Source organism: Macrobrachium nipponense, chromosome 19 (assembly GCF_015104395.2).
Source record: "Macrobrachium nipponense isolate FS-2020 chromosome 19, ASM1510439v2, whole genome shotgun sequence".
Taxonomy (NCBI): domain Eukaryota; kingdom Metazoa; phylum Arthropoda; class Malacostraca; order Decapoda; family Palaemonidae; genus Macrobrachium; species Macrobrachium nipponense.
Window position 1 is genome coordinate 85,101,506 of NC_061088.1, and position 25,502 is coordinate 85,127,007.

The 25,502-nt window shown below is 34.5% G+C and overlaps 1 protein-coding gene across 4 annotated transcripts in view; it reads left to right on the forward strand.

Moving 5' to 3' along the window:
- LOC135218610 (uncharacterized) overlaps positions 1 to 25,355 on the forward strand; it is a 36,795-nt gene extending 11,440 nt beyond the window's left edge. Inside the window, exons 10-14 of one of the 4 annotated variants that reach the window (XM_064255052.1) lie at positions 859 to 1,021; positions 2,046 to 2,123; positions 3,222 to 3,451; positions 4,894 to 4,949; positions 23,382 to 25,355. In XM_064255052.1, the coding sequence (XP_064111122.1) occupies positions 859 to 1,021; positions 2,046 to 2,123; positions 3,222 to 3,451; positions 4,894 to 4,949; positions 23,382 to 24,568 (1,714 nt within the window). In that variant the 3' untranslated portion in view covers positions 24,569 to 25,355. Of the gene's footprint in view, positions 1 to 858; positions 1,022 to 2,045; positions 2,124 to 3,221; positions 3,452 to 4,893; positions 4,950 to 14,413; positions 16,379 to 17,914; positions 21,877 to 23,381 lie in introns of those variants that run through there. The other 3 variants (XM_064255065.1, XM_064255058.1, XM_064255044.1) reach the window with 3 other exon arrangements.
- Positions 25,356 to 25,502: the final 147 nt, after the last annotated feature.

Sequence of the window (25,502 nt, forward strand, 5' to 3'; positions counted from 1 at the left end):
GTGGATCTATGTTCCGCGGTAAAATCCGCGAATGGAGCCCCTGCCGTAACCTGGGAATTGCTAGTATTTTATATAAGCCTTCGATCTAGATTACATCATGAAATATTTATGATTTTTGCATAAAGCCTTCCAAAGATCCAGCAGGCATTTTCCCCCTGTTAGTCAGATATTTGGAAATTTTGGTCTGCCTTTGCATGTTAATATAAGCTGTAGTGCCTCCCTCCCCCACTAGCTGAGAGGTATCAAAACATCAGTATATGCGGGTGAAATCATTTAGATCTTTATAGGTCATCTGGGTTATGTTTCTGATACAGAAAGGCTATTAGATTATTGTTTAATGCATTTATTTTTTCATGAATGCTTAAACTTGGCAGAGAGAAGTGCGTACTAAACTAAGAAATCAGTTACATGCCATCTTTGTTTTTAAAACGACTGTTAATTTCAGGCATTTTTATAATGTTTTGCTTTCTTTTTTTAAAAATAATCTGTTTCATAAATTGTTCCAGTATAAAAGTATCATTATAATTTAAAATCCCTAATGAAAAAAAAACAATTTTTTTTTTATTAGAATAATGTTGTTTATACATTTTTGTGTCATTTTCGTAACTTTTAATTGTGAGTGAATCTCAGAAATTACAAATTTTCAAAGAGTCCATAATATGCTCTCTGGTAAATTGTGCATTCATCATTTAAAGAAAGTTTTGTCCCTTTAAAATCTATTGATGAGTTATTGGTGATTGGATAATTTTGATGTAATGTCAAGATTTTTGTATTTCTATTTTTAATTGTAATTGCTTTCTTCACTTTTAGGTTTATGATACTTTTCATTTAATTGTATTATCTGTTGGTCTTTCACAGCTTAGATGAGGAGTTGTCCCAAATTATGTCAGTAATTGAATGTGAAATTGTCAACCCCATTTTATCAAGATGCCTCTCGAATGCTCTTTCGGAACATGCTATACCATCCCATGCTGCAAATGTTCTTAAGATGATTGCTGGATTACCAAGGGATTATTTGGAAGTAAGTCTTACAATGACCAAAACCCCATTGTTATTGATTTGATTCTGTTTAGTATCATAGATCTTGAATTTCTAGTTACGCTTTGATTACATAGCATTTTGAGCTGATTGGAAAAGTGATGCATATTAAGATTTTATGTGGATGGCAGTCTACATAATTTAGCAGTGAGAGTAGCAGGTCTTTCAGAGGACTATAGGTATGTTTCATTTTATAGAATAAAATCATAAAAAGAAGGGGACAGAAAAGTTAAGGCTTTTAAACTTTTATATTATTTAAAATATTTTACACTAGTTTTTTGTGACTTGGCACTGTTTTTATTGATTTCTCTTTTCAAAGCCTTTTAGCATTTTTTGTGACCTTGAAGATGCAAAAGTGTAAGTCAGTTTTTATTTTTGCTTTCAATTTTTAACAAAAACCTTCATATTATCAAAAACATCTGATGTTGAAAGGACTTAAAATTGCTCATTAGAAAATTTGTAAACTTTTAGGATATATATTCATGATGTTAATTGATCAGCTTCTAGTTATACATAAAATCTGTTTCACATTGCTACTATTCTAATCTTGGACACTACATACCATTGCTTCCGTGAGCTCTTTTTCATATCTTAGAATTCTGTTTCAGTTTGTTGGGTATTTCAGATAACATTTCGGTAGACCAGCCGCTCTTAATTCTGCCTTTAGTGACAGCTATTTGACATAAGAATAGCCATTTTTTTTTATGTCACTCATTTCAACTACTGTGCTTGCTTATGCAGTGCCAGTTTTTCTATACACTTGTAGATGACTCGTTCAATTCATAAGCTTCACCAAACCCCAATTTGAGGTACTTTTTTTTTCTCTCTCCAGATGTTAGCCATTTTTCATGTCATTCATTTATGCAATGCCAGTTTTTCTATACTTGTATATGACTCATTCGTTTCATAAGCTTCACCAAACCCTGATTTAAGGTGCTCTTTTTTTTTCTCTCTCTCTCCAGATGTCATCCTGATATTTAGACTCAAAATTTTTATTTGTTTTTCAGGATAGGAAAGACATACATATTGTTCCTGGTGAAGATGAATTTGATGAGGTGGAAATTGAGAAGTTCATCCATCAGGAGGTAAGTTTTATTTGTGTGCTCTTTATTTTATCCTTTTTATTAGAAAAGTTATTCTTTGTAATTTTTTGCTTGCTTCTTATACCTATTCAACCTATAATCTTTCAGTGTTTTTGCCTTGAACAGATGAATGTAGCACCAACGTTCTTGTTGAAACAAGTTAAGTATTTGAAGATAAATTAGACCTAGTCTATATGCATAAAACCTGTTCATTTGTTTAACAGAACTGAAGAATATTGTAAATGAGCTGTGGGTAAAGTTCTGTTTTTATTATAAAGAAATCCAACCTTTCTTTATGAACAGTTAGGCTTTGAAGTTGCTTTAACTAGTCTTACGAAGGTAATGTTGTTCAAATTGCCAATTTTGCTTTTTAAAACCAAAGGATTATGTTTAAAGCTCTATATGTTCTTTTTTCCCAATGAATAAACTTGTTAGTATTCAGCATAAATAGAAAGCATAATTTTTGTTTAATCCCAAAACTTTGTTCAACTGTAAATGACACAAAGCTATAAAACATTTTTCATTAAATGTACAGATTTTCATTCTATCCAGCGACACAGTATAGATGTGCCTCATGGTTCATTGTTGTTGGTACTAAATTTTCTTTGCCACTGCCTTTTATTACAAGTCTATTCCCTCTGGTTTCTTCCCACCTAGTTGTCCAACAAATCTGTATGGCAAACTGTATGGAAAGTCGAGATTTCTTTTACAGTAATATAAAACTTCAACTTTATTTTTTAAACGCAACCTCTTTTCCCAAGACCTGGGTTAGTTAAGAACACAATGAATTGTTTAAACTGTTAGGTAACTGGCTTATTCATCCTTGTATGGAGTACTGCTTTTGAATATTTTTGTGCTTCTTTAGTTTACCTCTTCAACAAGATTTAATTAAAGACATCTTTTCTGTAGCCCCAGACTATTTCCCAAGGACAATAGTTACATAAATTATTTTTAGAATGTGTATTTAAATGTTAACTTGAATCCAAGCCTTCAGTTTTCAAGGTTTGGTAATATCTGGATAATATAGTTTAGATTGGTTTAAGTTTTTGGTCTGAATCACCCTCTTTTATTTATTTATTAATTTTTTTATATTATTCTTAGGAGGGACCAATTGTGGGCATTAGAGAAATCATAGCAAAAGATTGGAACAAGAAAGCGAAAACTGTAAGGACCACAGCCTCGAAACGAGATGAAGATATCTTAGATGATCCAGATAGTTTTGGCTTGAAGGAGGCTACTGACAAAGATGACGATGAATTCAACCCTGAGGGTGCTGCTGTAGAGGAAGATGATGATGATTATGAGGAAGATGATGACTGGGATATCAAAAAGGTAAGATGAGTTTTGTTGTCTACCTTGTTACATAATGTTTGTAAGCAGAGTTCTCAGTTGTGAATTGTGTATATAGTATATTTTTTAAAGTAAGTTATAACAATATGACAACTTTTAAGCTGATCTTTTTAGGTCATAATAGTTTTTATGTAAGTGTCCCTTGTGCGCACATTATTGAAGGCAGTCTGAAAACAAGGTGTTAGGATATATCTTCAAGAGGTGACAGACTGTCCCTCTGGGGAGGGGAATTCCAAGGAGTAGATAAAGGGGGGACTGACAAGTTGCAATAAATAAGCAATACCTTTTGTAATATCAAAACATTCATTCATAAAGTAAACCCATTATTCATCAGGAGTTTTGGCTTCCATCACATCCCTGTACTCATTCAGTTTTCTAATAGTTTATTGAAATGATGGTAGATGCTGGGTGTTGGGGAAGGTTCACGATCATTCTTTACATGCGAACATGGTGCAACTTGGATCTGTTCTACACAGAAGGAGGCCTCATATGCTCAATGATTTTATAAGGGAAAATATAGTTGTATTTATTTTGAACTAATTCATTCAAGTGATAATTTTTCTTTAACAATATTTTCAACTAGCAGGGGTTCCCAAACCGGGGGGAATTTGAAGCTACCAGGGGGGAAATAATTACACTACCTACTAACTAAAAAAATCTCACTAATTTAATTCTAAAGTACAAGAGCAAAGAAAAGTCCTATTATTTGTTACTAACCGCTCTCTATGGCTATGCGGTTAGTTGTTACTAACCGCTCTCTATCCACTTTACTCTGTAACTATGTTTATCAGTATATTTGTACATTTGAAAAATAAATTAGTAAATAGTCACTGTGTTTTAACTACTATTTCCCTCATACACGTGTAGGGGGAAATCTGGATGGTTGACTGGGTGCAGCGGGAAATGACAGAAAAAAGTTTGGGAACCACTGAACTAGATAATGGTTCCCATAGGGGGGGTTAGTGTCTCAATGTTTGCAGTGTCCGTTTGGCCCCTAGCTCTGTCCACTTTTTTTTTTATTAATCTTTCCCCCACTACCTTTCTTCAGTCTTGCTCTCCAACACCTCACTGTCTTAAGCACTAAATGGCCTTAAGTTCCCGGTGCTGCGCTTGATAGTCTATAATTCATAAATCAGTCAACCAACCAGAGGCACAAATTGTAGAACAGAACTTCATTTTGAGGAAGGCAGCTGAGAGAGAATGGAAGGTTTGCCATGTTTAAGGGATCTCTTTCACTTGGAAGAACGATATTGCTATCTTGGTAACCTTAGTTTTTTGGCTCCTTGAGCACTTGAGTAAGGCAGGCCCGTAGTAAATTATTGTGTGCTCTACGTTATTTTGTAATGAAAATGTGTTATATTAAGTAGGTACATCTGAAATATTTGCTCCCATGGAAATGTAATAAGTCTTGTAATGCTTTGGCAGATGATTCAGGGGCCTCCATACAAAAGAAGAAGACACGTCTTAAGGCCAAGAAAGGTGAGTTTTATTATTTTGTATTCTTATTAATGAGAATGATTTATCAGTTTTAAAAAGAGCTTTTAGCTTGAAATTGCTAGACTCTGTGGTGGTTCTTACATTAATTATTCTTTCTGTTGTGGCTGTGACTACTTTATTGTTGCTTTTGTTTTGTGGGTATTTTTGAAGTATGTACCTAATTTTATGGTTTCACTTTTTTTACTGATTTTTTTTTTCTTTTTTTTTTTTTTTTTTTTTTTACTTTTGGTAAATTCTGCAGTTGGTTATTAGAAGCCTAATTTCTTCATATTGTGTATAATAGCATTCCTAACTTTACAACTTTATAGTCTGGATCCTACAACTGCTAATTTAAGCGAGTTATTTGGTAGGTGAGGTGCTGCTCCTTACTGATATTTTAAGTGTCTTCTACTGGTAGTGTGTTTGTGTCAACCATCTTTAGGTATTGTTTGAATGCCCCCTTTGCACCATTTTGGTACTTCTTATTTTTTATTTTTGTTTTACATACTCATGTGCTGTACACTGTAATAAATAGAACAGAGGAAATCTGCTCCAATATATAATACTTGGATATGCTTATTGTAAATACAGGTAATCATTTTTATTTATTGTGAATAAAAAAAGATCTAAAGGAAACTCAGCTTGATAACTTTATTTTAATTTGCACAGATCTTGCGTATTAGAGAACATAAAAATATGATCATCAACAGTTATAGATGTAATACACCAAAAAAATTAGTTATACAAGGAGACGTTCAGTGTAACATTTAAGCCATCAAGTCCCTCAGAGTTTGGTAGTGATTCAGGCTCATGGACATCATAACCAGTTATCAGGAGCTGTAGGGGGGCTGGGTAAGAAAGGTTATTATTATTAAGATGTTCACCCCTTTATGGTGAACATCTTTTGTACTTCTTCAGTCTTTCCTTCTCTTCCTGTTCCAATTGCTGTTGCATTCCCAACAATATTGGATTCATAAGTTAAGGAAGGCAGCAAGTTCCACAGTTTTCTTATTTATGACATTGACATGTTCAGTTCTGTCAAACCCATTGAAGTTATTCACAAAATGTTATAGCCTTTTCTTCCTTATGCCTTGCTTGCCCTTTTCCATTAGCCCTTCAGAAGCTGAATGAGTCCTGTTAGTCCTTCATAAGCTGATTCAGTGTTATTTGTGCGGTGTTAAATGTATTATGATTTCCTAAAATCACAAAGGGTTACTTCATTACTTTCTGTTGTCCATTGTTGCTTCAGCTTTGAAAAGAGCTGGTCCTATGTCGTTGCAGTCATTGAGTAGATAGGTCATTCAGTGAATAGTGTAGGGCGTTGAGTGAAGAGTGTATGTAATATATCATTACTGTAATCTATTTTGCTGATAATTATGTTGTGGATTATGGTTTGTACAATATATTATTTTATTTATATAAAAGTAAAGCATCACATTAAAGTCTTTTTGTGTAGGCTTTTCATTGAATTGAATAAGGAATGTTGTTTGATAAATGTGCACCTATTTTCACATGCCATAACAAATTTGAATGTTCACATACCATAACAAATGTGCACTACGGGAGAATTTGGCTAGTTTCATTATTATTGTATTGCTTGGGCATTTTGTAGTGGCAAGTTCACAGGTTTCTTAGCCTTTTGCTATCACAAATTCCAAAAAACTTTGCTAGAATTATGTTACTGAAGGAGGCGACAGATGTTGATAATTGAAAAAATACATTCCAGACGTTTCTCTTTTCACTGAAACTGCTTTAAAGTGTCAGGTCTTCGTTTTTTTAGTTCTTACTGAAAGCTGATTCCACATAAGATAACTGTCACTCTTTGTACGTTCATATGAAATTATACACACACATTCTTGAGTATCACCTATGTTTCTATTTTCAAGTAGTATATACATTAAATATTATGAGGTGACACATAATTTTGAATTATATGGCTGAAAATCGTCTTCAACAATATTTACTAAGTATCCATATCGTATCCACCAGGGTAAGGTCATCAGATATCAGTATCTGCAAATTTAAAAGATTGAAATCCACATCCGCATCCGCAATATTGGAAAAATGTATATTTATCCGATACATCTCTAGCTCAGAATCCAGTTATCAGTTTATTCAGTTTAGTTTATATTTTTTCTCTTGCTCACCAGGTTTTAGAATTCTGTCCTTCCTGCTTCTTCCTCTACTCATAGCCTTCCCCCCTTCATCAGGAAGGCATATTGCTTCCTTTGTGATTAAGCACGCTCTTTTATCATTCCCAATTCGCCTTGCGGTCTTTTGGACCCAGATGACAAAGAAGCATAAGTTACCTATCCTTTTAGCATCTGTAATATGAAAAAAATCTTTGTTATCCAACAAGAATTGTAAAACTTGTCTAGTTTGTTATCCAGAAAGAATTTTTATAAAATTAGTCCAGTGCCAACTATAATTCGCTACTGGTGAAATTAAAATGATTAATATGTGTACATGGGAACAAGCTGGAAGAGTATTTATAGTTGATATGTATGTAATTAATAGTAATTCAGACTATGAGCAGAGGCCAAAAACTTTATATTATTTTCCAGTTCAGGAAATAACATTTGTTGCCTTTAAGTAGATTATGCTCTCGGCTACTGAAATTTTTCTCGCTTTGTCTTTTCTGTTTTCATTTGGTGAAGGTTTTACATGCAGTAGATTGGCAAATATGGGAAAGAAATAAATTATTATATAAAGATAAAGACACTGTAACTGAAAAGGATACTGTTTATAGAGGTGAAGTTTTATGTAAGTTTTTGCCTAGATCATTGCAAATGAGCTGCGTTTCCCTCATCTTCTGTTTCTCCTTCCAGGGCATCAAAGTCTTGGAAGAGAAACAGAAGATGAAGATAAAGTGGAGAATAAGGCAGTTGATGGGAACCCTTCATTGGTTAAGCTTAAAACTGAGATTAGGGAAGAAAAGTTAGATAGAGTAGTGTCTATAATTTCTGAGGAGAAGTCAGAGAAAGGGGTAACCCAGAAACTAACTGATAGGAAGGTGAACCGTAAGTCTGGAGATGATCGCTGGCGACGAGGAATCTATAGGTGCCCAGAAATGTAACAAAAATTTTAGCACAAGGTTGAAGATGGATCGTCATCACCAACACGTTCACTTAGGTATTGCTCCTTGGAAAGGGACTCATCTATGTGAGGAGTGTGGAAAAACTTTTACTCAAAAAGTTGGATTACGTGTTCATCGAATGTACAAGCATGGTGACCCCAAACAGTTTCAGTGCACAATCTGCAGTTTTAGGAGTGCTACCAAAGCTAAGCTGAAAAGACATCTTATGACTCATTATGATGAAAGAATTTATTCTTGTGAAGTATGTGGTATGGCTTTGAAAACTCAGTATACATACAGAAATCATATGTCATTGCATACTAATGAAGGTAAATATCAATGTGATATATGTCAGAAGGGTTTCCATCACAAACAGTACTATGAAGATCATCGGAGAAGCCATTTTAATATTAGGAATTATCAGTGTGATACTTGCATGACAGCATTCAAAACACATAAGGCCCTAAGAACTCATATCAGGGGAGTTCATTTGAATGATAAGAGAATAAAGTGTCACATATGTGATGCACGTTTCATGACCAATTATAATTTGCGTACGCATATGAAAAAACACGAAAGGGCTGAACAGTTGAGAGCTAAATATCCTTGTGATATATGTATGCATAGGTTCCATAGTGAAACTGGTCTTGATACCCATAAGCGTGTTACACATTCAGAATATTATCAACCTGTCCAAATCAAAGTATATTCATCCAAGACAGAAGACCTATCCCCAATTTTTAGTTATGTTCTAAAAAGCAAATCTGAAATGGCTGATGACTCCAAAATGAACACTGCTGAAGTAGAGCATGTGGTTCAGGAAGTTGATTCTGGTATCATTTGCGATAAGATTTCAGATTCTCTTGGAGATAGCGACTCTGTAGTTCCTATAGAAGCTGTAGAAGCTATTATAGAAGACAATGGAGAAGGTTTGAAAGAGCAAATAAGTGTGGTGTGCGTGTTTCCATGTAACACTTGTGGATCCATATTTCGTTCAGAAGACCACCTTAGTTTCCACAGGCATTCCATGCATGTAGCCTAGTGTGACTGTTACTGAAAACCTTATTTATATACGCTGCTGTCCTTCGAGTGCCTGGCTGCAGAAAGAAAGTTGTGATATTTTTCATTGTTAAGTTTAGTCATTTTTATATTGGATCGATTTTACTGTTGTAGTTTTTTCCAAAAGCCCTTAAATGCAATGGGGCCTAGTTTGAGTTGGGCTCGCAACAAAATAATCATATGAAATGTAAAATTTCAAAGTAAAATTGAATAGTATAGCTAATGCAGTTAGAAGACTTGCATTAGTATTTCCTTATCAAGAAAATCTCTTATACTGTTATCAAGGTAATCAATAAGATATTCATATTAGGCAGAAGAGCCTCCTAGTGAGTTAAATTAACTAATCCCTAAAAATGTAAGCATTTTTTTATTATTATTTGAAGCAAGTTTTTTAGGTCTTTGTAACGTTAGCTTTGAAACCATTTAATGAATCTTATGGTTGATTTAAAATTTATAATTTTTATTGTTATTTCCTAATTAAAATTTTAGGGATTACTACTATCTTTTTATGTCATGGTCACAGAGACTAACTGCCTGAGATTAAAGTAAAAACCTATTTGTGATGTTAATAGGTTCTGCTTGTTAAGTGTAAAGATTTGTAATTATATGAAAACCACATATGGCTTTGATATCCCTATACAACTCGGAAGAAAAGTGCAAAGTGACTTTATGGTTACTCAAAACGAATTGAAATTAATATGTGCAAATGTTAAATGAATCTTGAATAAATTTTTGTATGAATGGATTTCATATTTAACCCTTTGCTGTGGTAGCTATAATATTTTTTTGATGCAATCTTCCTAAATGCAGAAACTACCTGAAGACAGGCAATGCTTCATTTGTTTATGCCTTGTGGTGTATGCCATTTGATTTGACTGTATTGTCTATTTTTGAGTGTTTCTTTCTGAAAATCTGAGCCTAATATTACACTGTAGATGGTATGTATTACTAAAAAAAGATTGCTGCCTTGCATTCTGCCTTTACCTTTAATATATGCATTTTGGTCTCTTCCTATGTGCGCTCTCTAACTGGTTTGACCTTGCTCTAGTTTTTACCTCAAGTTTAAGATTAATTTTTCTTGCTACATAAGTGAGACTTTGAATATAGAACTCCATGACTTTATCAAAAATTCATAATGATAATAATTTAGACACAATCTTGGTTTCCCTTCAAATTGTGACATACCATACAGTTTACCTAGATAATGTTCAAAAGAAAGTAGTCTGTGAACTTCAAAAGAAATGAGAATGACAGGCAAACACAAGTCCTTGAAGAAAAGTGAAATTTCTGTATGGTCTTTGGTAAGACAGTCAGATGAATGAATGAGGTAATTCATTAGATTTTTGGTTAAGGAAAAATTTCATTGGCCTACCTCTGTAGCTGTTGGTTGGCTGATGGGATTGTGTTACAATAGTAGCATTCCAGACTTAGATGGTATTACTTTTGACATCACATCATCGTGACCTAGATACAGGAAGATGATCAAATGGCTTTTTTGTGTTTGTTGATGGTTTCAGTCGCCATCATAGCAATTTTCTCCAGCTACTTAGTATGGTCTAAAAGCTTTTCTTTTGTCTCAGATTCTGGTTTTGACCAAATCATAAATGAGGCCACACATAAGTCAGGTAGTTGTTTGAATATAGTATTCATCGAGTCCTCTAATGTTGTATGCATTTTTTAAAGCTCTTGTGGTTATGATGCATCTTTTTCTAATTTCCAGTGTCATCCAGAAGTCCACAGACTTGGCTTATGCAAAGCTGCAGTGCTTGTGATGCATCTGTTTCTAATTTCCGGTGTCTTCCAGAAATCCATAGATTTGCTTTTGACCAAATTAATCAGGAGTCCTTCGTTATCACATAAGACAGATGAGAGTTGAGAGACATTTTTTATAATATTGAATTTTTAGATATAATACTTTACAAAGGGTAGTTATTGGACACTAGAGTGACAACAGGAATTAATCTGGAATTTATTGGGATAGTATTCTTGGCCATTGACTGTTTACAGGTTTCTTATCAGCTTGGAGGATTTGAGTTTCTCATTGCATGTTTCTACTGTTCTATCAAAGAAAATTATGCTCATTTCATAGAAAATTGAGTAATGTTAAATTATAAAATAATTTTTTTTTTTTTTTACACCATGGGTTAAAATTGGAGGACATACAGTGGACTGCCACTATATGGTTCAGTATTTGTGGCCTCAGTTAGTCGCTGATTTTTCTGTGGAAAGTAACTTAAATAGATTGTGGACATTTCACTAACTTGTGCGGTATTCACTAATTACTGTATTATCATGTTATTTTCGTGAATAACTACGTTTTTATGATAAAAAAGATTTACACTGCAAAATATCAACAACTATATTTTTTTCAATGCATCTTTAGATATTTAGGTACAGTACTTAACTCTATTGTGAAATCCCAATTTGTTCATATACGAAACAAACCTCCGGTCTTAACATTAGGATAAATGAGAGGGCTTCATGTTCACATACCCCGAGAATTCCAAACAACAAATTGAAAACAACAGGGGGCAAACTAAACCGGCTTTAAAAGGACGGAGCAAAGCACGTCCTCACTTAGAGGCGGTAAGAAAATAACTAACGGAGTCACGAGTTAATGAGGGGTATGTGGGTGGCTCCACATGTCTCGTGACCAAGCACAGGTGCCAATAGTCCCTTGCGTACACAATTATTTTAAACTACCGGTTTCCAGCTGGCGCTGAGTATTTATCCTAATGTTAAGACCTCAGGTTTGTAAGTTATGAAAAATACAAATTTGTTAAAAATTTGTCATATTTCCCCAATCTACTGTTAAAAAAAGGGGGATGGCTTGAATACTGTATGAGAAAATGCCTGTGCCTAAGTATAGGGGACCTTGATTAGTTTTCACTTGTAGATGTCAGCCATATACTTTGAAAGGGTATGTTGTAAGATGACTTTGAAATGCTATTAAAGGGGTTTAGGATGATAGTTTAAGGTATATTTGTTGTTTGAACTATTGAAATAGGCAGTTATAAGCATTTTTGAAGGGAGGTAATAACTCCGACGATGATATTACTTTTTTGCTGGTGGTTGGGGTTTCCTAACCCCCCCCCCCCCCCCCCCCCCCCCCCCCCCCCCCCCGATATCAACTGTACTCTTGAATACTGTTACCTAATTCAGCGGCACAGAAAATTTTGTACATGGAGTAGGGCTTTCAAATTTTTGAAGCTTTTTCTGTCATGAAATGCTTTTCTCTTATTATTTTGCAATGTTTTGAATATTGTTGCCCAGTTTGGTCTTTAGTGCTGAATTGCATTTCAAAGTGTTGGACTAAACTTTGGAGTTTTAATAAATTTACCATTCCTGATTATAGCATAAATCTTGGGCACCTTTGTTTGATTACATCATTGCTCATGCTTTATCCAATTTCTCAAGATTATGCTTATCATCCCTGACACCATTGTTTTATTAGATCATTGTCTATGTTTTATTCAGTTTTTTGCAATTATAACCATCCTTTGCATTAAATTCTTATTAGATTATGTCATCCACCACTTGACATGAGATATGCTGTAAATTCTAAGTCTTGCTTCTCGTTTTTTGAGGTTCAGTACCACAGTTTTTGGAAATTTTGCTCAACCTGTGAATGATAATACAAGCTTACCTTGGGGAAGATTTTTGTTTTGCAGACTCACATGGTGTTCATGTCATATATTGAGTGTACATAATGTTTTTTTTTTCTGTTATATAGTTTATTTTTTATTTTTGTATATTTTCCAAAAGTCCCTCTTTCTTTTACTTCCTTTTGTCAGATCCTTTGAATTTGTAACATTCTGCTTTTCCAGTTAGGGCTGCTGCTAGGCTAGTAATAGTGAAATGATATTATTAATAATGGTGATGATTAGTTTATATTCAGTCAAGTTTGTGTAATACTCTAAAAGTTAAATTAACTAGATGTAACACAGTAAAAGGGAAATGAAACCTGTAGCAACTGCAAAATAATATGCATAATAAAAACATTTCCAAAACAATAATATGCTGTTTAAAAACAGCATAAACTACAAATCTATGTATCCTTAATAGCTGCTGTCCTTACAAGATGTAGAGCAGCTAGAAAGGCTATGAATTCAATGTTTAACAATGTTGTAAACATTTATCAAAATATCTTTTAAAGAAATTTTGTCTACAGGTTGTCATCATACGCATATTGAATACTGTGAATCATATCCATGCTTGAAACCATATGTGCCCTAAGCTAACTGAGCTATTGCAAGTCAGGAGTGACTTTTGAGTAAATAGCTGCACAGGGGTCTCTCAATTCTTTGGTTAGCCTGAGCTAAGTTGGTCGGATCATTTCAAACTGAAATGTTGTATTTATAGGCTCACTATAACACAGGATTAGCTTTCTTCTCTCGACAATTTGGGATTCAAACCCACATAATCCTTTGAGCCACTTGAGCTCAGAAACAGAAAAGGAAGGTTATATGGCAAATAGCCAAAGCTATTCTGATGTGGTGTGCTGTGTAATTTTGAAAAATCAGCAAGTGTTCAAAATTGCATAGCCTAAATCTTGAGAGGAAAAATTAGCATTAAATTTTAGTCTGGTATAAGTGAAATTCAGAGCCATAACCTTATCCTTGGTTGGTACTTTATTCTACTTGGTCACAGAACTCAGAAGTAAAGGTTTTTAGAATTAGGTGAGCTTGGAAGTTCATTGTTCTTTAAATAGTAATTGTTGCATAGACCTTGAATTATCCTTAGGACTGAGGCTTCAGAGTTGGTTTAATGCATAAGGTTTAAAGAATATTGTTGATTTATGTTTGTTACATGAATTGGTTTTATGTTGAAAATTGGTGAAAAAATTTAACTAGTTTTCTTAAAGGCTGTAGGTTATTTAACTTGAGCCTTTAACAAAACTGAATGAAATTTACAAATAAGAATTGAAAGAGTGTTGATTTGTATTGCAAGGTGCAAAGATAGGCACTTGTATATATTTTTATTCGTATATATTTTTATTCCACAAAACATTCAGTTATGTGATCTTTTCATCAGAAGTGGAAATATCAGTTTATTTTTTTTTTATGGATGTAGAGTTGCCATCTTTGATCCAAAAATGCTAAAACTGAGCATTGGTTATTTGTCAAGTATAATTAAATGGGGAAGGTTGGATTTTATTTTACCATCCAAAAAATGTGAATTTGTGTTAAGTGAACTTTGGATTCCATATAAAGTTGATTATGATTATAGATTTACATTTGATGGCAGCTGCTCCCCTGCTGGTGCCTAATAGCTATTGGCCAGCCCTAAATGGTCTCTCCAGAGTGTATCTGATGGTGGACTCTTCTTACAGAACATACGTTGAAGGCTGGATCAGAGCAGGGGAGTAGCCAAGCTGTGGAAAAGAAGAAGGAAGGTACTGTTATGGTTTCTGGTACCAGTAACAAGACAAAGATACAGCAGAATCGCAGGCGCCGACGTAAAGCCGGCGATACCAGGTGGATACGAAAGGAGCATCGGTGTACTGATTGTAATATAGTATTTAGCACTCAACGAAAATACAATTTGCATTACAGTCATGTTCATCTTGGTGTTGCCCCATGGCAAGGTCACCATAAGTGTGATGATTGTGGAAAAGTATTCACACAGAAAGTCACTCTTAAAGTTCATCGTATGTTCAAACATGGTGCACCTCGACGGTTCCGGTGTACCAAATGCGTTTATGAGGGCCCAACAAAGGAATATCTGAAACGACACATGAAAGTCCACTCAAATGAACGACATTATGTTTGTTCAGCTTGTGGGAAAGGTTTAAAGACACTTGACTCTTATAGAAATCACATGGTTTTACATACCAATGAAGGACGTTTCTTCTGTACTTTGTGCAAAAAAGCTTTCAATCATAAAGGTGCTTATACTGATCACATGCATTGCCATGAGGAAAGTAGAAACTATGCTTGCTATTGTGGTGCTTCTTTTAAAGTTTATAAACATGTTGCTCGACATATCCGAGCCGTTCATCTGAATGACAAGCGTTTTATATGTGATATTTGTGGCACTCAGCACATGACAGGATTCAACTTGAAAAATCATTTGAAAAAGCACGGTGATGTACCATACCTTCCATACTCTTATGAATGTTCTACATGTGAAGCTAAATTCCGAGGTCATCAGGGTCTTGCCACACACTTGAGAGTGATACACAATTCAAAGATTGTAAACATAAGTCCTGAAGAGATTAAACCTACTGAACCTGTACACCCAACCCGGCGTCCTACCAAGTATCGCTATTCACTTCTATCTGATGATAGTACTGTTATGTCAAATGACTCTGCTGCAGAAGATAACAGGAAACTTCTTGTCGCCTGTGAAGAAGGCTATATTCTTTCTGAAATAAAGGCAGAGGAGGGAGAGGAAGTTGTATATAATGTATCTGCAAGAGAAGTAGACTTGAATCAAGAAGTTGATTATGAATTTGTTTCTGGCAATGATGAACGAGAAGTCATTCATATTTTCTCATGCAATATATGTAGCTCCATGTTCTCATCAGAGAGCCTATGTCAAGAGCACATGGCTAAAGTTCATTTGTCAGAATAGATTAAAAATTCACAGGATTATTTGTTACACCTGCACGACACTGCAGATATTTTATTTAAGAGGAGAGCATTAGATATTTTTCAGGAAATAAAAATTTTGTTGCTCAGAATCTGGATGGTTATCTACTAATGTACTACTGTTGTAAATACATCATTTTATTATTGTATAGTCTCATTTTTTATTGATCTACAGTAGAAGTCCAGTCATTCAGTATCTGATTCTTTAGGAAACCTGAAATCTGAATATTCATCAGCTTTCAGAAATTCCAAACATTTGATCATTTCAAATACATTCTTCTAGAGATTTTAATATGAAAATTCTTTGGGATGTATTGTTCTTAAATTACTTATTTAACAAAGAATATGTTCATTTTAAAAAACTGGTCAGGTATATGAAGTGGTTGTAATGTTCATTTAAGGAATGTTGTGGAAGGCAAATTGAATGATGAGCACTTTGGCATTTTATTGCGAACAAAACATTTTGTTTAAAAGTGATGTTTACCAGGAAAATCCAACCAGTGAAACATTACGAATAACAAGAGTGGTGACTGATTTTTTTTTCAACATTTTAACGATTGGAAGAGGTTTAGTTCCAGCAGAGCTAAATAGTTAGACTTCTATTGTATTTCAGGAAAAATGTTATAGTTTTTGCTAGTTTCCTTTTTGGTTTCTGCCCTGTAAAGGAGGTGACTGATAAAAAAGAATAAAATACAGTTTTTTAATCTGTTGCTCGTCATTTTCACATTCCTATAATAATAGAGTCTCAGAAACAAACCATGTTCTGATGGTATTCCATTCTTTCTGTAAACAGATGTGCCAATTCATATTTACAAGAAATGCCAGAAATATATATTTTATATATAATATATATATATATATATATAATATATATATATATATATATATATGTATATATATATATATATATATCATATTATATTCTATATATAATATAATATAATGTATATATCTATTAGTATATATATTATAATATATATATATTCATATATATATATATATATCTTTATTTATACACACATATGTGTGTGTGTTGTGTGTTTACAAGCTACAAATGTTGTTTAATATCCAATTCACTCTGCATAGAAAATTACATAGGTATATTATATACCAAAGGGAAATTATTATAGATGATTATTATAGTCTGTTGTCTTACGGGCTCAAATCGCTGAACACGAACTCACAACGTTCCGTGATGCGTAAGCCTATCCGGCTCTTGATAAAGTGTCACTAAACATTATGGGTTCTCATGTTTGGTGGTTGAAACCTGTGAGATGGCAAACATATCAACTAAGATAATTCATACATATATTATTTCTGAGGTAGAGTGAATTGGATAGTAAATGACAATTTAATTATGTATATATATAGTACATATATAGAGGCAGTCCCCAGTTATCGGCAATACGGTTTTATTGTGCTTGTCTAGCAATGAAAATTAACGATTTTCGGCACCAATATGTGCCGATAATCGGGTATTGGCACTGATACATACCTAACAGAGGCACGGACTATTTTGTTTTTGTCATGCTGTCGGAACGGAACCCCTGCCAATAGCCCAGGACTGCCTGTACATATATATATATATATATATATATTTTGTGTGTGTTTTTTTTAATAAAGGAGACAATTTGCTGTCACAGAGTACATCTATCATTATTATTATTTGTTTTTGCAGAACCATAAATCATAAACAACCTTACTCCATGAGAAATGATTCCATTTACACAACCCAGAATTGAAGGATCTGGTTTTGCTCCTGGATGCACTTTTGGGGTGGAGGTGGAGTGCAAACCACTGTGTGTTATAGGTCTTTTAATCTTAGTAGATCTTAAGTTGCTGTGACGGGAGCCATTTCACATGCAGTAAGACTGTATTTTATGATTAATGGGTTTGTAGGAAAATGTCTTTTATTGTAAAGTACAGTTTCATATGGAAATCATGAAATTATGCAAGATTTTAAAAACATTCTTTAGTTCGGAGCACAATCTTATTTGTAAAGTGAGAAACTATTGAGTCTTTTTGTAAGGTAGGCATCCTACTAACCGCATATACAATAGATCTCTCATGTTACTACTGTCTTGTCTGTGAAGTGTTATAAGTGGATGAGTATTTTGATGTGTAGCCTCAGTTTTTTGTTGTTATTATTTACAATGTTGAAGTGAAGTGAACTTCATAGAACAGTCATATGATGATGACATTTTTGAAGTGCCAAATCTGACAGATAAATCTTCTTGCAGAGCAAAATCAAGAAGCTTCAACACTGAAGCAAAGCAGAAAGAATATGGAAAAGGCTGCACGCTCACGTGTGGGTCAGATTTCCGAGCCGTCAAAAGGAAAACGTAAAAAGTTGGTGATACAGAGTTATTCAATGAAGTGTCATGTGTGTCAAGAGATCTTTGATGACCAACAAGAACTTCGAAAGCATATTCTGGAACTACATGAAAAAGGATTCTTTTTGCCACCGTCACATCGGTGTAATGACTGTCAAGAAACATTCAATGACAAAATTAGCTTGAGTGTACATCGAATGTTCAAGCATGGAGATCCCCGCCGTTACCAATGTAACCAGTGCGACTATGAAGGCCCTAGGCTTTACCACTTGAAGAGACACTTGCAAGTTCACAGTGGTGAACGACGGTTTCATTGTAAAGAATGTGGGAGGGGTTTCAAGTCGAAGGCAGCTCTCAAAAACCACACAGCTATACATACCAATGAAGGTCTCTATAAGTGTAAGATATGTGAAAAAGCCTACAACAGTAAAGTTGTTTATGAAGACCATATTCGTAGCCACAAAACTGAGAAAAACTTCGAGTGTAAATATTGTGGGATTACCTTCAAAACTTATAAACATGTGGCATGTCATATTCGTGCAGTGCACTTAAATGACAAGAGATTTATATGTGATTTGTGTGGCTCTAGACACATGACAGGAACAAACTTAAAGAAACACACTGAAACCCACAAAGGTATAGAACTCCTTCCATATACCCACCAATGTATGATGTGCAACAGCATGTTTCGAGGTTCTAAAGGTTTAATTGCACACATGAAAGTGATGCATGTAACTATCAGTAGTAGTGGATTGTCTGATGTCCTAATAACAACCACCCCTCATCCAACCAGACGTTCTGTGAGCATTGAATACAATAAAGTTGTTAGTGCTGTAAATGAAAAATGAAATTTTACATGAGTACTGAGTCTTTCTCTCTCTCTCAGTCCTGTGGATCAGTGCTTTAGTGTTTAACATACTCTAAATTGTAACCCATTTACAAATTAAAAAATACTATTATACAGTAGCTCATATATATGAAACTTAGAGTGTATTTTCAAGGTAAAAGCACAGTATCAAGTTTGTTTTCACACATATACTGTAATTGTCTGATTGAAAATAAAACATGGTAAAGCTTCCTAATGTTGAAGTGTCACATGAAAGATAGACAATGATTTTTGTTGATTTTCTCATAAGCTAGAGCAAAGCATAACATTTCATTTGAAGTCTATTGCCAATTCCAGCATTATGATTAGGTCCAGACTAGCATCAAAGGCTATTATCTGCTGTTCTAATTGACAGTGAAAAGCCCCTGAGAGGCTGGGCTTTTCCTCTGTATTGGTTATGGTAAGGTGGGGACAGGAGCAGCTACTAATTACTTTAAATTATCATTATTGTTGATGCAGTATTATTTTGTCAGTTATATTGTAGTATATTGATCATTAACTCTAACTTGATATATACAATCATTTATTTGTGCAAGTATTTTTTTTTAAATTTAAAAGCTTTTTTCTTATGATGTGGACTCCCCAGACAAAAAATTACACAACCTTCACTGCCACATTTATAATTTACAATAACTGTTGTGGATGTACCCTCTTATGCAGAAAATTTATACATTAGACACTTGATAGAAGACTCAAGAGTGGTACATTTAAACCACACACACACACACACACACACACACACTTCATTCTCTTCTTGTCTTCCATGTACTCTACCATTCCTAGATATCAAGGCCTTCCCTTTCCAGTTTTGCTTGTTGTGTGTCCAACACTTTTAGGCCATCTTCTCCTCCTTAATAACAATTTTGAATTATGTACTCATCACCAGCCTATCATCCACTGTTCCATCCACGTGGCCAAAGAATCTCAAAACACATTTTCTATCCTTTCTCTTTTATCACATGAGGACAGAGCATAAAGACAAATTTTGTCTATACTCTGTCCTCAAGCTTTTGCTATTTATGGCCTTTGATCATATGCATAGCTCAAACTCAATCTTAATGCTGGGAATGCCATTAAATGTTGTATTAGGAGTGTCAGACATGGAAAAAACAAATGCAGGAAGCCTCCCATCTAACCAGGTGTACATTAATCACTATTAGAACCCATTTAAAAATATGACCTAACATTCCTCCACATCACCACAGAAGCTAAAGCAAGTAAAAGAGACAGAGGTCAGGGTTTTAAGAGTGTGCAGGAATTAACACAATGAAAATAATGTGTGTGTGTACACCTCACTCCACTCCACCTAATCAGCTGACAGCTTCTGACTCATCACATTCCTCCCTACTTAAGTCATACTTTTGCAGCACTCTGTAATGCTAAGTGCACTTAGCCGTAAATTCTATCAAGTATAGAAAATTACCCAAGAATATTTGTTTACCAGTAAGGTTACTTTACAAAATTGCAGAAGTGACAGTGAATAAGCATTGTATTTTATGCTGATAAGAAATGTTTTGTCTTGCAATTCGGTAATTCTGCCATATTAAGGTAGGGTAAGACCAAAAATTTTAGATTATTGTCATTCAGTAAAGAGTATGCACAGATTATGTTATTTACAATGTGCAGAAAGGCAAGACAACTTTTTCTTCCATGGTAGGATATTGTTCTGCTGAATATTGATGGAAGTAATAGTGAAACTGCTTATGATATGAAAAGTTATTTGATATTAAAGAAAAGTATTTGTATTTTTCTTTGGAAAGGTTTTATTTCAAATATGATTATACCAAAGGATATTTTGTTAATTTTCTATGTAGTTACAAAATTAATTGTATGTATTACTTAAACATAAGACTTGCCCTGTTCCAGGAGTTCTTGCAACATCATAGCTTTTATGCAGCTTGCATACACAACATTCTGTGGGCTCTTGACTATTGATATTTGATTATACAGTATAACATACATTAAAGGGAAGTTTTGTTCAGAACATGATTTATCCCCATTAGATTAGGCTGAAACAATGATGGGTCTCTTCTTGCATTCTTGCAGAGTTGAAAGGAGAAATGGCTGCTGTGTCTTGCCGCTATTGCCGCAAACTATTTCTCAATAAGGAGCAGTTTCTTGCACATGGTTGCAAAGGCCAGCGCACTGATAAGGGTCGCAAATTTGTGTGTACCATATGTGGCAGAAGCTTTGCTCAGAAGATAGGCCTCCAGTACCATAATGTTTATATTCACAATGGAGAACGGAAAGCAGCTTGTCCTCATTGCAACTATTGGGCACCAGACAAGGCCAAGCTATCATTGCATCTACGGAAACATTCAAAGATACGTCCGTTTGTTTGTGAATTTTGTAATGCATCTTTTAAGTTTCGTTCCACATACAAGAATCATGTAGCTAGACACACAAACTCAGGAAAACATGTGTGTACTCAGTGTAACAAGACATTTTTGATATTGTCAGAGCTTCAGGAACATTCTCAGATTCATAGTTTAAAAAGGCCTTATGTTTGTAGTCAGTGTGGTATGGCATTTAAGCAGAAAAAGCGATTACGCGTCCATCTTAGGGCCGTTCATTATCAAGATAAACATTTTGCATGCAATATATGTGGGTCTACTCATATCAACAATTGGAACTTGCAGATTCATATGAAAACCCATAGTTACGTCAATATTGGCTACCCAAATGTCTGCATTTATTGTGGCAGCACCTTTCGAGGGAAGGCTGGACTAGCAGCCCATATGCGAATGAGACATCCAATGGTGTTAGTTGGTGTGTCACTTGATAATGAAGAACTAATTGAACATATTTTAGATCCTTCGCCTCCTGTAGACCCTCTAATGGTAGAAGTTTTCTCCTGTAGCCTGTGTGGACTACTTTTTGAATCCCTTGATTTATTAACAGATCACACAACAACAGAGCATGAAGTATTTATATATTCAAGTGCCCAGTAATTTTGTCTAAATTAAAAAATATTCTGATGCATTGTGTTTGTTTTATTTTGTATCGCAAGGCTGTGTATGTAACCTCCAGGATTTTTTTTTTTCTTTAAGACCAGACACGTATTGCACTAGATGCCAGCTAACTAGCCAATATGAGATGGTTGTCAATGGGATATTCTTTGCCTTGGACTCCAAGACAAAAACTTGGGTTTGAGTAGGGACTGGAGGAAGATCAATGGCATTAGTCCAAGTAGTGATCTTATAGAATTAAATGAGAAAACCCTACTGTGCCAAGACAGGTCACTCTGCCTCTGTTGTCTTAATGTTTTATGTGAAAGAATGGTCTGGAGTATACAGTTAAGTGCTGATAGAAAAAGTTGCTTTCAGTTTTTAAAACTGGAATATACTCTCACAAATGGGATTCATCTCTTATTTTTTATTGCAGTGAAAGCTTCACAGGTTGATTTCAAAACAGTGCTGCTCTCTTGAAGGGTAAGACAGCATCTATGAAATTTTATATACTAAACATTCGTTGCAAGTATGTTAGACATCCTGCATCCTGGTACTGTATGAGTAAGTAGGTATCAAGGAGCTTAACATCTGTCCCTCATACTTGTTTCACTTTGATTGCATTCACACTGGCATAATCATTCCACAATCTATGGCATTACTAACTGTTTCTTATTTGGGTAAGTTGTATTGTATACAAATAATGAGGAGGAATGCCAGTCTTCTAGATGACTTCACATAACCTTGAGGATTGTATCATAACCCATATCAAAATAATGTTTCTGTTTTGAAGTACACAGTGCCACATACCAATTTTACAGTAAGTGCTAGATTTGTATATGGAAACAATACGTCAGAATTCTGTAATCTCTCTCTCAATTAGTTATTCAATCAGCGAACAAAGGAAAAGAAACCAAAAGAGAGAATATTCAAGGAAACAGGTGAAAAAGTGGAGAGCAAAAGCAGTGCAGCTGGGAGTCCTGAGGGAAGGACCTGTAAGTAATTCTAACCTAGAAGCTGGTTAATTACTTATGAAACTTTACCACAAGTAGGTATGGCAGCTTACCATTAGGCACATTGTTGCCTATGGGATCATTGATTGTTATGTTTTCAAACTGGAGATCCAAATTCTTGGACTTTATGGAGGAATGGGATTGGAAGTTTGCACTGACAAGGAGGGATTATGTATAACTAAAGTAAATAGTTCATTCCACTATCTTTGTTGAGCAGTCTTACTTTATACGTATATGCACTGTGAAATGAAAATTAACTTTAAATATTTTTTTAAATCTCTTATTTTTATTATTTCCTCAAATCTGTATCATTGTATGTATATTCTTCATTTGTTATTTATACTATTGCTCTTGTATAACTGTTTATTGCTTTTTTAAACTCCGTCCACAAGTTGAGAACTTTTATTCCTATACTTTATTTACACAATTTATGTTTTTTTTAGATTCATTTTTGCCTTTTCCTTTTATGTAATTTATGCAGCTTTGTCATTAGATAAAATTATTTCTCTGCAATTTCTAACCCACAGGAGGAGATAAGACATATACCCTTGGAGAGTTGAAACTCAGTGCATCAGGAAGTGTGTTTTCTAATGCTGAGATTCCCGATAAAAGCTGTATGAAAATCTCTTTGGGAACTAAAAAACAATCACTTGTTGAGCAGCCAGAACCTGTTGCAGGTTCGAAACTATATTTCCAGTGTGATGAATGTGATAAGGAATTCACACAACGCCAAGCTCTGAGATACCACAAAATCTGGAGGCACAATGCGGAGCGTTTGGGACCTTGTCCATACTGCAGTTACAAGGCGCCAGATGCTACAAAACTCAGAGATCACATTAAGAAGGTCCATCATGGTTTTATGCCTTACAAATGCAAGTTTTGCTCAAAACAGTTCAAATGCCACTCCAACCACAAGGAACATGAAGCACGACATCAAGGGACTGGAAATTTTAAGTGTAAGTTTTGCTGCAAAAAGTTTGCAATTTCATCATCTTTGGAACGTCACGAACGTTATCACTTGAGCAGTCGTCCATACATGTGCAGCTATTGTGAAAAAGGTTTCAAAGCCAAGACTCATCTTGAAAGACATATTAAATGCATTCACTTGAAAGAAAAAAATATATTTTGTGAGCTGTGTGGGAAGCCACATTTCAGTAACTGGAATTTGAAAATGCACATGAAGGCTCATGAAGATACCCAGAAGGGCGTCGTTAAATCGTGTATTATTTGCAATTGCAAATTCAAAAATAATACTGGACTTGCAGCCCACATGCGTAAACTGCATAACGTGACGTCGCTATACTTTGAAGAGGCAAAACTGGATGCTACCATTCAGGATAGTACTTCAGCAACCAGAGAAGACAGTGGTAAGCTAATTACATCTGGAGTTGCTGTTTCAACATGTGGCAGCTATGACATATCAAATTACAGTGAAGATGATTGTAAGGCCGTAACATCTCAAAGAAATTCAGTGGAAGACGAAGAGGCTTCTATTTATTCTGCAAGCGAGATTTCTGAACACAGAACAATAGTCATCCAAGATGGTTCCATTTGCAGTGATCTCTCTGACATGAAGGAGGAGAGTACTCTGATATATGCAGACTTTCTCAGTGACTCATCTGTTCACACTTTTGAGCTGTATACGTGTAATGTTTGTTCAAGTGTGTTCCAATCTAAAGAGGTATTTTTAAATCATGAACACATTCCCCAATAATGTGTATATATATAGCAGTTATAAAGTGAAATTGGTTTCTAGCAAATTCTGTGTTATTATAGAAAGCTTCCAATACTATATATATGGTTTATACATTTTTATCTATTTTTATCTATTTATCTATTAATTTATAAATATAGTATATGTATATCTAATAGTTGATCTCCTCTTTCTGTATTTTCCTTACCTTCTGCTGTGACTCCTTGCGAATGATCACCATATTCTTTGTTGGCTTGAATTTCAAGACAGTGGCCCTTTTGGTGGGCTTGTTCCATATGAATAGGTTTCATCTGCATGTAATGAAAATTATCATTGGTTTGGTTATTGGCTTGTAAGTTTTTCTAGTCACATTAGCCATACATGTATACGTTGATCTGAAATTTCTTTTATTCTCTATAATATGAATATATGCAAATACTGCCAATATGTATTATGAAGAGTAGTTAGAGTATCTTGCCTAAATCTTTTGTTATTTCATATGGCCCATGTTGTCACATATGGGATATTTTGACATTGATACAACAAAACCTGCAATATGATCATTTTTTCCTGGAACATCTCTGTGATCAATACATATAATATATATATTCATCTTGGTGAGTTATTCATTAGAAAAAGCCAGTACAATTTTTTACATGGCAGTTAACATTTTTTTTCAACAACAAAAGAAGTTAATTGAACCTAGAGATGCTATGCAAAGATTGTTAGTAGTACTTTTGTGTACGTATACTGTACAGTATTTTGGTATGCTATACTGAACGATGACTTGTCATAAATTGATTTTTACCCTGGAATTTTTATTAATTCTTTTAAATGGTTGCTATCAGTGTTTTCACGTTGTGTGAATTTGTATGCAAGGGGGAATTATTTTAATTTATTACACAGAACAGATCAGGATCAAACCGCAGACCGAGCAATCATGAGCCATCCCAGT